This window comes from Chinchilla lanigera, unplaced genomic scaffold (genome assembly GCF_000276665.1).
Source record: "Chinchilla lanigera isolate Chin_1 unplaced genomic scaffold, ChiLan1.0 scaffold00085, whole genome shotgun sequence".
Lineage (NCBI taxonomy): Eukaryota > Metazoa > Chordata > Mammalia > Rodentia > Chinchillidae > Chinchilla > Chinchilla lanigera.
Window position 1 is genome coordinate 8153114 of NW_004955486.1, and position 15365 is coordinate 8168478.

The 15365-nt window shown below is 61.9% G+C and overlaps 1 protein-coding gene across 1 annotated transcript in view; it reads right to left on the bottom strand.

Annotated features, from left to right (window-relative positions):
• The window catches only part of Prdm16 (PR domain containing 16), a gene marked incomplete at its 5' end in the record, with an annotated part of 187941 nt that overhangs the window by 13266 nt on the left and 159310 nt on the right, over window positions 1-15365 (bottom strand). Inside the window, 6 exon segments of the mRNA XM_013504223.1 lie at window positions 508-677; window positions 2712-2799; window positions 5182-6598; window positions 10464-10617; window positions 11092-11239; window positions 12485-12698. Of these exon segments, the coding sequence (XP_013359677.1) occupies window positions 508-677; window positions 2712-2799; window positions 5182-6598; window positions 10464-10617; window positions 11092-11239; window positions 12485-12698 (2191 nt within the window).

The following is a 15365-nucleotide window of genomic DNA, read 5'->3' on the forward strand; positions in this document are numbered from 1 at the left end:
GGAAGCACGGGGAGGGAGGTGTCAGGGTGGCCTACAGCCTGCTTTCCCTGACCTTCTCTGCATCTGATGCCCTGAGCCCCCAGCCTCACACCTGGGTGCCGATGCCACCTAAAACCCGAGTCCCAGCCTCCTCCCTGGCGCTGGAGCCCAGCTTTGGTCTTGTAGAGAAGCCAGCTGGGCTGTGGCACCGCTGAACCAGTGCCACCCGGCAGCATCACAGCCCCAGCCCCAGTGCAGTCGGTGCAGGCTCAGACCAGCTTGGACCGCGGGCACCAGTCCTGAGACAGTCAGGGAGTGTGTATGCCCAACACTGTGGCCAGCTGTCCCCAAGAGCTGTGGCACACACTGACCATCCCCCGGCCTCCTGGATTCAGCCAGGAAGGCAGAGGCCGTGCGGTGTGCTCACAGAAACCCAGCTCTAAGGTGGCAGAGCAAGACCCTGAGCGCGCTTCAGGGCCACGAGTGTGCACCAGGCACCTCCTCGCCCACCTGCACAAGGAGCCTCACCTGCACGTGTACCGCTCCTTGCCCTTCCTGAGGATGGGGTCTGAGAGCGTGGAGGGTGGGGACCGGAAGCTGAAGGGGTGGTGGGGCAGGGGCTGCAGGGAGCCACCAGAGTCAGCTTTCATGGCCGCGAAGCTTTCTAGCTTTTCCGTCATGGTCTCGATAGCTGACATCTGCAGGTACAAGAGAGGGGAGAGGTCAGGGATCAGCTGCCGCCCAGCTGCAGGGCGTGGGCCCCTCTGGGGCACCTGAGTGCTTTAAGGCTGAGCACATCTGCAGGTGCTGAGTGGATCCTGGGGTCTCTGAGGCTGATCATCCTGCCCTTCCCTGGGACTCCGGGTGTTGTCCAGGTCTAGCCAGAGGGAGCGGGAGCTGGCCTTTCACAACCAGGCGGGTTTCAGTGGGAAAGGATTGGGTCACATAACCCCTTTTTCTGACCCAGGTCAGCAGTGCAGCTGGCTGAACCTAGCCAGCACTTATTCTCTAGTTTGGGTTACATATAACACTATGTTTTTTAATCTTAGTTTAAAACACTGAGGGGACCCTCAGGGAACCACCACCTCCTAGTGGCAGTATACCATAATTGCAGGTAAATAGTAGCCATTTAAGACTAGATTCCTCCCCAAAGCACATACCAAACAATAATGCCAAGTGTCATCACACCCAGCAGGGCAATTGCTTTGGGCATAGGGGAGCTGCCTCTGTTCCCTGGGGACACCATTGGCTTGGTCAAAGAGGGAGGAGAGGAATAGGTCTTCTCCATCTGGTGGACAGAGTTCTGATCGAAGCCCCTGATTGGGTGGGCCGATGAGGCCTCAGTCTTGATGACAGGGGAGGAGAGGGGACAGGGGAGCCACTCAGGTCTCAGCAATGTCCACTGCAGCTCTGCTGTGGGTGCTCTGGAGGGGGAGGCTGGCCAGGGGCCCACGGGAATGTGGGCCCATCATGCCAAGCACCCTCAGGTTTGGGCAGGAACTCAGGGGGAAATGCCAGGGACCCTGGAGTCACTGCATACACCTGTGCTAGGCCCACACCTGTGAGCTGCCCACAGGGATCCCAGCTTCACCTGGCCCTCATCAGGACACCAGCCTGCACCTGAGGGCTGCACGCCTACATGCGTGAGCTGGCCACCTGCACGGTGTCAGGTGACGTCACCACACAGTAACAACCTCTGTGCTTTGCAGAGACAGTCACAGGGGCTTCCGCCCCGGCGATGGCCCAGCCTCAGCCCACAGAGCTTGGTGACTTATTAGTTATCCTCCCCGGCCCCTTCCTCCTGGCCAGGGGCCACAGGGCAGGCAGAGGGTGGTGGACCAAGAGGACCGGGCAGGACAGACAATGGGCGGCCGGCCCCCCGCGGGCCTCTCTTCCTCAGGCCTGGGTGGGTCCCGCCTGCACGGCTGCTCAGCCCGATCAGATATTCCCGGCCGAGCTCCCCACACAAACACAAACACAGGATGCGCCTGGCTGGCTTGTCGGCTCTCTCAGCCCGTCCTGAGGAAAATTGGGGGAAGTTATTGACCAAACTGCGTGGCTCCCAGAAACAATGGGAGGCGCTAAGTTTAGCTGTGAACTCAGCTGAGGCCCAGGTTTCACAAATTGCAGGTTTGTCTACGGCGGGAAACGCCGAGGAGCCTGAGAACAATGCTCCAGTGGGCACAGGACTGAGGGTGGCCTGAGCGGCCTGGGACCCTCTAGGGGGCGGGGGGCAGGGGGCAGGGACACTGACTTGCAGCTCTGAGGTGGAGGCCAGCCCCACACAGTGAGGACAGGCAGCCCAGGGTGCAGGACACCAGGGTGACGACACTATACCACCCTGGAGGACCAGGCCTGGGCAGGCTCTGGGGTCCATGCCTGGTGTCCAGACCTTGGCATCCCGTTCCCAGACTCCTCAGGAGCCCCCTAGGTGGCCTCGCCTCCCCTGCCCCTGCTGCCCCTCTACACAGCCAGCATGCTCAGTGTCTGGGCCCCAGTATGGCCAGCTCAGCCCCCTGCACCAGGCTGCTACAGGGCGTCTGCTCCTTTTTGCCCAAAACTATGGGCCCTGTCCCAGCTCTGTCACCAGGTCCCCAAGTTCATGCCCCTGGCTGCCCTGAGCTGACCGTGGGCTCTGCAGGAGTGGATCCCCTCTGCCTCTGGAGGGCCAGCCTCCATGGGTCACCTAGGTCCGGGGGTCTTGGTCCCGCACCTCCCTGCGTGGGTTTTACCTGGGGGTGGAAGAGCAGCGGGGACGGCCGCAGGTACTTCTCCTTCAGGACGCCCACGGGGTCTGTCACCTTCCGCTTTTCTACCCTGCTGGACGGCAACACAGAGGGTTACGTACCCCACAGAGCCAGCTCCACACCACAGCGCGTGGCTGTGCTCACGTGGCCACAAACCGGCCACACAGGACACGACCACACTGCCTGCCCCTCTCGCCAGACTCCTCCATCACTTGCCTGAGCCCAAGCCCTCTTTGCCCCAGCTCTCCCCTCTGAGGCCCCACTTCCTGCCCATTGCCCTCGGGCTCCTGCTGCCCCCAGAACGCTTGGTTGCCAGTTCCCGAGCGTGTCAGGGCCGGGCTCGCCCCGAGCGGGGGCTCTGAGCGTTTTCTGGGGAGGCTGGCAGTCAGCCCTGTGTGGTGGGGCTGCCCCGTGGGCCCTGGACTCCCTGAGCACAGCAGGGCCACTGGAGGCTGAGCATCAGCCCTGACCCCGTTCCCCCGCTGATTCCCCAGGGGCTGCCACGGTCAAGCCTGCTCCCGCTGGGTGGTCACTGGGGTCAGGGCTGGGACAGGCCCACCTCAGTCCCCTCCCTCCGCCAACTCTGCCCCCTGCAGTCTTGGCTCCCCGCCTGGGCCAGAGCAGACAGACAGGTGGCTGCAGGGGAGGACGACGTGGAAGACAGCACAGCCAGCCCGGGACGCAGGGAGACCTGGCCAGGAGGGGAAGCTGAGGGCCTGGCCAGGGCGGGACGGGCACCGAGGCACGGGGCTTGGGGGTGCAGGAGCCTGTGTGAGAGTGCGTGTGTGTATGCATGAGTGTGTGTTTGGGTCTGTGTGTACGTGTCAGTGCACACATCCAGAGAAGGCATGAATCAGGCTGCAAGTGTGGCAGTGTTTACGAGTGTCAGTGTGTGAGCTTGGCTATGTGGATGTATCAATGAGTATGTGAGTGTACGCACAAGTGTGTGAGTGTGTGAGAATGAGTGTGAGTATGTGTTCGTGGGCGAGTAAGAGTGTGAACACCTGTGAGTGAGTCACAGTAGTAGGTGCATGACTGTGTGCATGACAGTGTGCGGACGCGTTTGAGTGTGAGTATGAGTGTGTGTGCGTGTGTGAAAGGAGCACAGTAGCAGCTTCCGGGAAGGCCCCTGACCCCAAGCTCGGGGAGGGCGTCTGGGTCAAGGGCGGAGCAGAGCAAGCAGCCTGACGCAGCTGGACTGGCTGCAGCCTGGGCTCCAAGCAGAGGGTCCCCCTGCTGGGCTCCTGTCACCACCTGAGCCCTATGATGTCAGCGGACAGCACGCCCCTCTTCCGCCGTGCTGCCGTCCTGTGGCTGTGTCTCCAGGGACCCTGATCGAGGCTCACTTTATTATATTTTAATTTTTCCTGACATTGCAGTCCTCCTGACCTGGTCCAGGTCAAAGTCTCTGGGCACCTGTTTCCCACGTCCTTGGCCCCGCAGCGAGTGTGATCGTCACGGTGGGTGCCAATGCTGTACTCCCTAAGGGACTCCCAGGACGCTCTTGGGAGAGAGCAGGCGTCCCAGTGAGGACGCAGCATCTCAAGGTTTGGGGACCCTTCTTCAGGGCGAAGCCTCCCTGGGCCATGAGCTCCCCACCCCCCGGGAGCGGTGGTGCTACATTTCCAGATGCTGGCTGCGGACGGGCTGCCTGGGCCGGCTGGGTGCTGGGGCCCGGCTTGCAGGTGCCGTGGGCAGAGTGGAGGTTGTCCTGTTGCAGCTCTTGCCAGCCTCACTCTGACATCACTGGCTGGCCCTTATCTTTACCCTCAGCGTCCCAATAGCAGCAAGACGGCCTCCCCGGGGCCTCTCAGAGTTGAGGGCCATCTCCTGTCCCCACACCGCGCCAGTCCCTTTGGGGGCACATGGGCCTCCAGGGCTGCGCCCGCTTCCTGCACACCAGTGCCGCCACATGCATGCGGGGGCATGGTGCCCTCCACTCGGGGTCACTGCCTGGTGTCCTCCCTGCATCCTCCTCGGTACCGGCCTTGCTCTCCCACCTGTCTGCCCGGACGTGGGTGGGGCCTGATGGGCCCTCCAGACTCCCTCATCCTTCCTCGTCCTCCTCCACCCTGGGCGGCCCCTCTCTGACCCCAAAAGGGCAGCGGGATACTGTGAGGTGGAGAAGGCACTCAGAGGTGGAGCGGCACCTCCCAACCTCTGGGAGAAGGAGGTTTGGTCCCAAGAGGACCTCTGCACCCTGGATCGGGGCTCTGGCTGGGGATCTAGGGTGAGACTAGGAGGGGCTGCAGGCCAGGCAGGTGTGTCTGAGTTGTGCACTGGGCAAGGGGTCCCCGAGTGCCTGGAGACCCTGCCCCTCCCAAGGGTGTGGACTGGGGTGGGCATCTCCCTGAAGCCAGCAGAGACAGCAGAGAGGGAGATGCTGGGGGTGTGGACCCTGCCCAGCTGCCACTGGGCCCTAGGGAGAGCAGGCAAGGGCGGGGCATGTGGGTACCTGTAGATGGGGTCCATGAAGAAGGGCGAGGGCTTGGCGTAGTGCAGCGATGGCTGCTGTGGCAGCTGCGCGGGGCACACTGTGGGCAGCCCCTCGCCAGGCCCCGGCTTCCGCTCGCCGTACACATGGTTCTTGCGGGGCTCCCGGCCGCCCCCGTTCTGACTGGCGCGGGCCCGGCTGCCAATGCTCAGGTCCAGCGGCTGCTCCTCGCCGGACACGGGGGCTGCGGGTGCCTTGGGAGTGGGGAGGATGGGCTTCGCCTCTTTTGGCTTGGTGGTGAGGTCAAACGGGCACTCGGCGCTGGGGCCACCTGCCTTGAGGGTGTCCCGGGGTGACTTTGGCTCGGCCTTGACCAGCAGGTTGTGGGCGAGGGCGCGGTCCGCGAGGGGGTAGAGGGAGTGAGGGAAGCTGGGCAGGAGCTGGAAGGGGAAGACCGAGTGGTAGGGCAGGGAGCCCAGCTTCTTCTCTTGCATCCCCATGAAGCCGGGCCCGAAGTACTTCTCCGCGATGGAAGCGATGGCTTTGATGGAGTCGCCGGGGGCGCCCGAGGCGGTCAGCAGCTGCTCCTCAGGCGGCGGGAAGAAGGAGTGCTGGGAGTAGAACACCGGCACCTCTGCCACGCTGTTGGCGGCCCCTGGGTGCAGGGAGCTGCCCCCGAACTCAGGCTTGCCCTCTGCTGGCTTGCCCTTGTCCTTGACCTTGTCTCGGTCGCTGTCCGCATCGCTGTCCAGGTCGGAGCCCGTCCCCGTGGTGGTGTCCAGGTCGGTGCCCGTGGTGGTATTGATGTCCTCGAAGTCGCTGCCGTCGGACATGTCAGGGCTCCGCGCCTTGACCTTGTCTGCGTATGCGTCCTCCAGGCGGCCCTCGAACTTCTCCTCTGGCCCCGTGGCTGCCGCGGCGCCCTGGCTGCTGTTGCTGACCGCAGACACGAGGGGCAGGGCCGGGTTGCCCAGGGGGCTGGGGAGCTTGGCGTCCTGGGTGTGGTTCAGGGGGCTCTTGAGCAGTGGCGTGGGAGGTAGCAGAGGCGGCCGGGGGTACAGGGAAGGAGGGAAGATGCCCGGGAAGCCGGGCGTGAGTGCGGGGAAGGCCCGCGGGGCTGCGGAGAAGGGCAGGGCGCTGGGCTGCGGCCGGGAGGGGAAGTACTCGTTGAAGCCCAGGCCCGCGTGGTTGAGGCTGGGGGAGGGCTTGGCCTTGTCCATCATGGGGCTGGGGGTCAAGGGCAGGCCTGGGGGGAAGAGGCTGCCCGGTGTGTAATGGCTCTTGCCCTCACAGAAGCGCCGGTGCTTGTTGAGGGACGAGGTAGTGCTGAACATCTGCCCGCAGTCCTTGCACTTGATCTGCGTGCGGCAGTCGGCGTGCATGCGCTTGTGGCGGCACAGGTTGGAGAACTGCGTGTAGGATTTGTGGCAGACCTCACCTAAAGCGTCAGCAGAAAGCAAAGACAAACAGGTATGAAATGACCTGGGAGCCCTGAGCCTGGCAGGGGTGGGATGGGGCAGGGACCAGGGCCTGGGAGCAGGCTAAGCAGTGTGTGCATGTCTCTGTGTGGGCGCAAGGCTGAACACACACATACCACATGTATGTGCATGTCCTTGTGTGTGCAGAGCTGTATGCACACACACTGTGCATGTGTGTGTGTGCAGGGATATATGCACACAAACTGCATGCATGTACATGATGCACAATACATGTGCATGCACACATAACACAAAGCACTTGTGTACGCATGTGTATGTGTATGAGAGTGTGTGTGCATTCTCCAGCAGTGCTGGTCAGGGCCCAGCACAGTCCCAGGGATTCAGAGCTCCCCATCTTCGGGGGCCTTCGAGCCAGGGCCAGGGGAGAGCCTGCTGTCCTGTTTTCTGGGGAGGGCAGTCGAGTGTGCTCCTGCACACCACCATGCCATGTCCTCTTGCTCCTCAGTGCAAGCCGGGGGAAGCATGAGCTCAGCCTGCGTCTTGCCCTCCACAGTCCTCGGCTGCCTGATGCCTGGGCCCTGGCCGGGAGGTTACCGTGCCCCCTCATCTCAGTGTCTGTTTGTGTGAACCACGCTGCCTTCCGGCTGTCTGGCTTGGTAAGTGTTTTCTGGCTGAAGGGGCATGAGCTTTGCCTCATTTAATCAAATCTTCCCCTTTTGGAGATGGTACGGGGAGAGACCTGCGGGAGGAAGGGTCTATAAATATGCCCAACCTACACACCCTTGCTGTGCTCAATCCTTCAGGGCTCTGGCAGTGGCTGGTCATCACTGCTGTCACCCTCTGAGCTGCCCAGGCCTGCGGAGGAGGGCCCGCCAGGCTAGCCCTGTGCCTGGCACAGGGACACTCAGCTCCACTCATGGCTCCCACCATGAGGCCTGCAGTGGGTAGGGTTGCAGGGAGGCTGGGGACACTGAGGCCCCAGAAGGGATAGGTCCTGGATGCTGGGGACAGACGGCAGCCGTCTCAGAGCTGGCAAGGCAGGTGGCTGTGTAGGGACAGAAAGGCCAGGCGGTCACAGTGACCTAGACCTGGGGATCTGCCCAATGGACCTCCAGGACAGGTAATGACTTCCCCTCAAAGGGTGCACGTGTGTACACGTGTGCACTCACTCACACTGCACACCCTCGTGCAGAGCGTGTGCTTATTCTTGCGCAGGCCCCTTCTGAGAAGTCCCCCAAGGAGAAGACCACTTGCTTCTGTGCACAGACACACTGTCCATCCTCCTCTTCCTCCCCTTCCCCCCTGTGCACACACACACACGCACGCACACACACCCCCAGTGCACACCTGAGCTCCCCAGGAGGAGGGGCATCACCTAGGACTGTGGTCAACGAGGTGGGGATTTGGGTGCTTCCGGGCACTGGATGTGCATACAGGTGTGACCAGACAGGTGGACACAGTGCCCAGGGCCCAGGCCTGGGCACTCAGAACTCTGCTCCTTGAGAGGCCATGGGCTGGGGTTCCCTTGCTCGCCTGCAGCTTCCCTCCCAAGCCGCCTACGGCCCTTCACGTACCCAGAGGATGCTGTGCCGTGGCCCTCAGGGTGCACACCGTGGTGTGACTCCTCATCTCCAACGCGCGTATCGCCCTCACTGAACGGGTGCCACAAATTCCACCGGGCACACCTCGGGGCTTTCCTTTTAGCTCAGTCTCCTTAGTCGAAAGGCACAGGTGCCCTGGAGTCTGACTTTGCCGGGCTGGCTGGGTGTCCCTGGCCTCTGTCTATCACGCAAGGAGCTTGTGCAGCATGGTGGTGGGCTCAGCCACCCAGGGTGCTGCAGTTCCTGGAGCTTACGTTATCGATATTGTCCAAGGGGACCTGAAGAATCTCCCTTGCCTGTGCAGAGAGGCAGCGATGTCTAGGACCGCAGTTTCCCATGCCTTAGCTTGCGTTGGAACACCGAGCTACTACTTGCACTCAGACATGCACACCCTCCCCGCTTAGCCTTCTCACTGCCCTGCCCCTAGCTCCACCCAACTCAGCCTCCCTGGGCCCCTCCAGAGGGAAATGCTGCTGCCCCGGGCGGCATGGGGAGTTGGTCACCCCACGGCCAGATGCCCCCTCTGCAGTAGGGAGGTGGCCCGTGGTGCAAAGCAGCATTTGTGGATTGGGCAGTGGGCGGACTGCTTCCTTGGCTAGGGTCTTGAGCATGGGGCACGGCCCTGGCCTCTGGGCCCTGCAGGCTCAGTTTCCTTCTCTGCCAGCTGGAGCGAGCAGTGCCCTGCTCTGTAGGGTTTTGTAAGCTCCAGTGGAACAACGCACGGCACAGGCGTGCAATGACTCGGCACAGTGCCGGTGTGATGACTCAGGAAGATGAGCATGTGACATGAGTCAGCATCATGCGTGTGTAACGACTATGTGGTGGGTGGATGTGTGTATGTGTGAGACAGAGCATGGAGGGCCTTGGTTTCCCCTCCAAGGTTTCCCACTGACTGAAAACTGCTTTCAGCAAATCCTTTCCCCTGCAACCAGGTTCAGGAGCTTGCTCCCCGACAAGCTTCCCGGTGAGCCCTGCAGCACACAGTGCCTGCTGTGACGGGCACAGGACTTTCTGGGTGAGCCGGCGGCAGATGAACCCAGCGTGAATGCACAGATCACCCATCGGGTACAAATCCCAGCACCAAGAGCAAAGCACTGACAAGGTGTGTGTGGAAATCCTGGGGTCTCATGCAACGGTCGCAGGGTGCGCGTGCGCCCAGCTCTTTTGTCTATGTAAGCTTTGTTCCCTGTGGCTGCAGGGACCCCGCCTGGGGATCCTACCAGCCACTGCCTCCTTTGTGCTCGAGCACAAGGCCCAGCGAAGCCTTGTTCACACAGGGCCGCTCCCGTCTGTGACTTCTGCCTCAAGCTGGGCAAGAGACCAAGGCTGAGCTGGGGACACCGAGGGCTGGAGCTGGGAGCAGCGGAAAGGCTGCACTTAGTCCCTTCAGGTTTCCACCTGCCCTGAGCAGAGGAACCTTTGGCTTCGAGGTCAGGATGACTCAGCGAGAGGCTGGAGTGTCGGTGACTCAGCGCGCATGAGCGCTGCCTCGGCGTAATGCGCACGGCTGAGCTCACCGGGAATCAGAGCTGCCATTCCTGTGTTGGCCCACAGGCCCCTGGACCTGATCCTGCTGACCTCTGACCCTGCGCTTTATGCCCCTAGGCTCCTCTGTAGGCCCCCAGGGCTCACTGCCAGTGTCCCTCATCACATATGCAGGGCAGCACCCATCCCTGCAGAAAGCCAGCTCTTTGTGAGACCCTAACCCTGCCCCGCCGTCCCTGGGCTAACGTGTTGTCACCGTGTTCAGTGCTTGTCTGTCCCTGCATGTGGTGGGTGCCACAAGGCCAGGGGCCGCTTTATCTGTGTTGTCCCTGGACACCTTGACCAGTGCCTGCCACACACGGGGGCTCCCAAGAGTACACTGCTCATGGAGCTCAGCCAGGAAGGGTGTGAACAGCGTGGACAGCAGGGGACCTAGGAGGCTGCCGGCCCCTCCCATAGGACACTGGGGCACTAGAACAATCCATGCCACTACCCGCTGCCTACCTCTAGCAACTGTGAAGACGAGGCAAAGGGAAGGGACCTGGAGGACGATGGCCACAAGGGCAGAGTGAGAGACGGGCTCTGAGGGCGCACTGTCCCTCAGAGGGCACCTGTAGGGCTGCAGGGACCCAGGGTCACACCAAGAGCTTTCAGGACAGCCACGAGGGATTTCTGAGCCCTCTGAATGCGGAGGAGCCTGGGCTGTCACACCCGCTGCCCTCAAGTGGTGTAGAGGGCAGTGCAGCGGCGCAGGCAGGCGCGGGCGGGGGCAACTCACATATGAAAGGTTTCACCGTGCTGTGGATGTGCTTGTGCTGCTTGAGGCCGGAGGACGTGGCGAAGGTCTTGCCGCAGTCTGGGCAGGCGTGGGCCCGTGCGCCGACGTGCTGGGAGCGGATGTGCCGCTGTAGGTTGCTGGGGTCTGTGAACACCTGGGGGGCAGACGCTGTTGGCCTGTGCCCTGCCTGGACACCCCTAGTTGGGCCCTGGGGAAGGAATCCTGGGCCTGCTTCCCTCCCGCTCCGCCCTGCCCGCCTGGGCTGGCCAGCACAGGTGTCTGCTGCAGCACTGAGCCGCTGAAGGACTCGGGCGAGCGTGCACGCCTCCTCAGCCTCAGTTTCCTCATGATAACACCTGAGAAAACCGCCCACAAGGCTGCGCAGACACAGGCAGGGACCAGCTGAGCTGAAGACCCAGGACCCACGAGGGCTTGGCTTTGGGAGCTCATCCCGGCCTCTCCCGTCTACGCTGGCTGAGGACAGAGCTGCCCTGGAAAGGACCAAGGTTCTGGTCTTGGCCCTGTCCCTCCTGAGCTGTGTGACATGATCTCTGGGACCTCCTGTCCTCACGGCCCCAGGGAAGGACACCTGCGGCCTCGGGGGCAGGCGCACACCCACGCCTGGTACCTTCACGCAGTTTTCACATTCGAAGCGCTTGCCGTTGTCGTGGGACATCTGGTGGCGGATGAGGTTGGACTTCCAGTTGAAGGCCTTGGGACACTGGTCACACTTGTACTCTCGCTCCTCCGTGTGGACGATCATGTGCTGCTCCAGGCTGTGCACAGGGACAGGGGTCACCTGGGGCCTCTCTGCTTGCCCTCTGCCCAGGACCAGAGGGCCCCGCTCCCATCAGGCTCATTCTGGGTGTCCTTTGGGGCCAGGCAGGGCCACGGGCCTACTGCAGGCCCCATGTCCTGGCCACCTCTCTGGGTGACCCCAACTTTGAGGCCAGGCTTGGGCCTAGAAACAAAGGGGTCTGGGGACCTCAACATTGCCATGAGCCCTAGAGAGGTGGCAAGGCCAGGAAGCCCAGCTCTCTGAGTGGCCTTGGCGTGCCCAGTGGGGCAGCCAGGCACAAGGAGGAGGCCAGAAGGGCTGGAGAAGAGGGTCTCCGATGCATGTGTCAGGAGTGCAGCTGCTGGGGGGCTCTCTTGGCTGAACAAGCAGCTTCTAATCCCCTCCTCTCGGGGGACCCCTGCCACTCCCCCCCGCCCCGTCCCCGGGATGACCGTTAATCTTCATGAGTGAAGCAGTAATATATCACGGCCTGTTAATTACGGGGCCCAGCCATCCATTTAGATCAGAAACGCCTGCTTCTCCGGCATTGGGAGGTTGTATCTTTTCCCTGTTGTTAATTGTGATTTATGTGTTTATGTGAAGAAAACAGGGACCCTCTTTAGAGGTGCTCACCACGCTGGGCCCCAGTGGGGATTTGCCCACACGCTTATTTTCTCATTCATCTGTTCAGGGCAGAGGGTCTGCTATCCCCGGGGAGCTGGGGACAGGATGGACGCTAACTCCCTGACGATCACAGTGGTTAGTAGCCTGACAGAGTTTTGCTGACTCTGTCCTGGAGGAAAGTGGTACAGCAGGAGGTGCCAGGGGAAAAAGTTCCTGGCTCCCTGGAGCCCAGGACTAGGCCCCCTGGTCCCCCCCCAGAGAGACCAGGGCACCCAAGGGGAGCAGAGGCCAGGTCTGGGGACAAGGGTGACCCCTTCCTGGGCTCACTGACTGAGATGGAATCGTGTGTGTGCGTCCAGAGGCAAGGCCACCCCAGGAACCCCTGGGGGTGGGTACCATGGCCCCTGTGTCCAGCTGGGGCTTGACTGTGGGGATGGCAGGTCTTCCTGGGGGCTCAGCCCTTTGACATCAGACCAGGCACACCTGCGGCTCTGACACCAGCTCTACGCCCACACTGCCCCGCAGTGCCACGTGAGCGGCTGGTCCCTGTCCCGTCTGCACCGTTCCCTGGAACCCCGGCCCCGGGGGGTGGGGGGCTGGTGCCAGTGGTGGAGCGCACCTGTACTTGTTGGGGAACATTCGCTCACAGTCCTTGCACTCGTGAGCCTGCCCATCGCTGCCGCTGCCGCCGAGGCCCTCAGGCTTGAGCTCGTCCCCCAGGTCCTCGTACAGCGCGGCCCTCGCCGAGCCGCACGTGTACTTCTTGTGGCGCCGCAGGTCCAGCTTGCACTGGAAGAGCTCGTCACACTCGTCACAGCGGAACGTGGGCTCCTCTGCAAGACAGAGAGTGGGGAGGTGGGCAGGGCAGCGGGGACCAGCCATCCGCCACCCTTTCCCCCGGGGCCTGCGCCCACCCCAGCACCCCTGCTTGCTTCCTTCCAGCTTCACCCTGGGCCCTTGGGTGGCTGTCCGGGGGGAACAGGGCGGGGAACCCGACCTCCGCACTGGAGGGAAGGCTGAGCCCCACGGCCCCTCCCGCGTCTCAGGCAGCCTCCTGGGCCTGAGGAGGCCCTGCCTGGGAGTGGAGAAGGAAGCCAGGCCCGGCGCTTTGTTTATGAATCAGGAGAAAAGACGACAGAGCTCCGACGCATATAATAAATTATTGTCGTCAAGGTCAAACAAATTAAAAGGGGGGCAGCTATTATTAAGTTTACGAGGCAGCATCCTGACCACAGGGCCAAGCCAAACAATCGGCCTGGAGCCGTATTCCCTGTGGGGTGGGGGTGGGGGTCCCACCGTGCCCCTGCCCACAGCCGTCCACACAGCAGCTCCTCCCTAAGGCCGGGTCCCCACCGCAGGGGACCCCGCATCCCACCCAGGCCTGGAAAGGAAACACCTGCTCTCAGCTCTCACCCAGACGGGCTGAACGGTGAATCCGTGTGCATGAGCGTGCAGCTGTGTGAATGTGTGCACATGTACAAATGCGTATGCACATGTGTGAACATCCCAGCCTACCTGCACCTGTGTGTATGCATCTTGCATGACTGTGTGTGCATGTCTTGCATTGGCACCCATTTGTGTGAGCATGCATAGGGACTGTGTGCACGTGTGTAAGTATGTGTGACTGTTTGGGGCATGTATGGATCTGGGCACATGTTTGTATGTTCACTGCATGTATACTTTCCATGTGTGCTTATGTGTGTTTCCATATGCATGCATGTGTATTTGGGTGCTCTCCATGCACGTGTGTGCGTATTCCATCTGTGATTGTATACGTGGGTGACTGGTGTGTGTGCTGTGTGTACTCCTGTTTTTATGTGCACATGGATGCAAGTGTGAATGTGTGTGTGAGTGTGCACACACAGGATTGGCCTGCACCCAGCACTGAGCAGAACCTTAATAAACTGGGGCTGAGCGTTGGCTGCAAAGGCCTGAACCGAGGCTCAGGGACAGAGGCAGGCAGAGGAGATGGGGCAGACAGAAGGGGCCACCTGGAGCATGGGCCGTCCAGAGTCCTAAGGAGGGGCCTGGCGGCATGACTGTCACCAGTCATGCACTTCCCTGCTGATGGGAAGCTTCCCTGAGCCCACACGTGGAGTAGCTCTTTGGTGCTGTCTCCGGCCACACCTGGCACCACTACTGATGGGCACCGTAGCCCCCGCCCCAAGTCGTGGATGCCCAAGAGGAATCGTGGGGCTGGGCTCTGAGATGCTACTGCAGGGACAACACCCACCCTGACTCTGGTGCCACTTGCCAGCTCGACTTTCGGCTGCATCTTAGGACAAGGGGCAAAGGTTTGGGCGGCAGGGAAGGGCTGCCGGGTGTCCGTGTGGGGGGCGAAGGGGCAGGAGCTACCCACGGCCCGTCAGATCTCAGCATCGCGGGCTCTGGGCACCCTGGCCCTGCGGCTCACCTGAGCCTGCACCAAGCCAGAGGAACAGGCGGCTCAGAGTCGGAGGAACCCAGCTCCACCTGTGACCCCGGTGGGCGGGGCTGGGAGGTGGGCTCTGCCCCAAGGTCTCCAGGGAAGGCCACCCCAGCAGTCCCGGGAGAGCCCAGCAGGGAAAACCCTTGCAGGCCCTGGGCTCATCCTCAAGTGCTGGTGGGACCTTGGTAGGCTCACGGGTGGGCAGGAGGAGGGCAGGAGGGTTCTCACTGCAGGAAGAATGCCCGCTGGGCCTGCGGATGCTGCCTTCCAATGCAATACCAGCCTGCATCTCTTTCAGGAGTCGGGATGCCGGGCGTGGTGGCACACGCCTGTAATCCCAGCACTTGGGAGGCTGAGGCAGGAGGATTATTGCGAGTTCAAGACCAGCCTGGGCTACAAAGTGAGCTCAAGGCCAGTCTGAACTGCAGAGCGAGACCCTGTCTCAAGAAATGACAAAAAAAGGAGTCGTGGGGGCACACGATGCCAGCCCCTGTGGCCTGTGTGCCTGCTCCATGGGCAGACACCGTCCCACAATGTCACGGTGCACATGCGTTGCACTGTGTCCCTGCTTTGTCTCAGGTCAGCGCGGCAGGGGGATGGAGGGACTCACCCAGGGGAGGGGCAGAGCCCATGTCACAACCACCCTTGTGTTACGGGTACACAACACGGCCCCACGAGCACCTGGGGTGCTCATCACGCCCCCTCCATGGCCTCCCCTCGTCATCAGAGGCTCAGACTTGCATTTGAGGGGCAGCCCTGAGGGTCTGAGCACAAAGCGCCCCTCCTGGGCCCCCCTGAGCTGCTCCTGTGGGCTGCAGAGGCCAAGACAGGAGGGACCACCGGTAGCGGGTGAGTCAGAAAGATGCCTTCCTGTTGGGCCTTTTCTGGACCCAACTAAAAGTAATCAGAAAGTTGAGATTTGAAAGAAAGACAAGAGCTAGATGTGGCAGTGGGCGCCTGTAATCCCAGGACTCTGCAGGCTGAGTCAGGAGTACCCCTGCAAGTTTGCGACCAGCATGGGTGATGCAGTGAGACCCTGTCTCAAAAACAAACAAACAGAAAGAACAAAGAC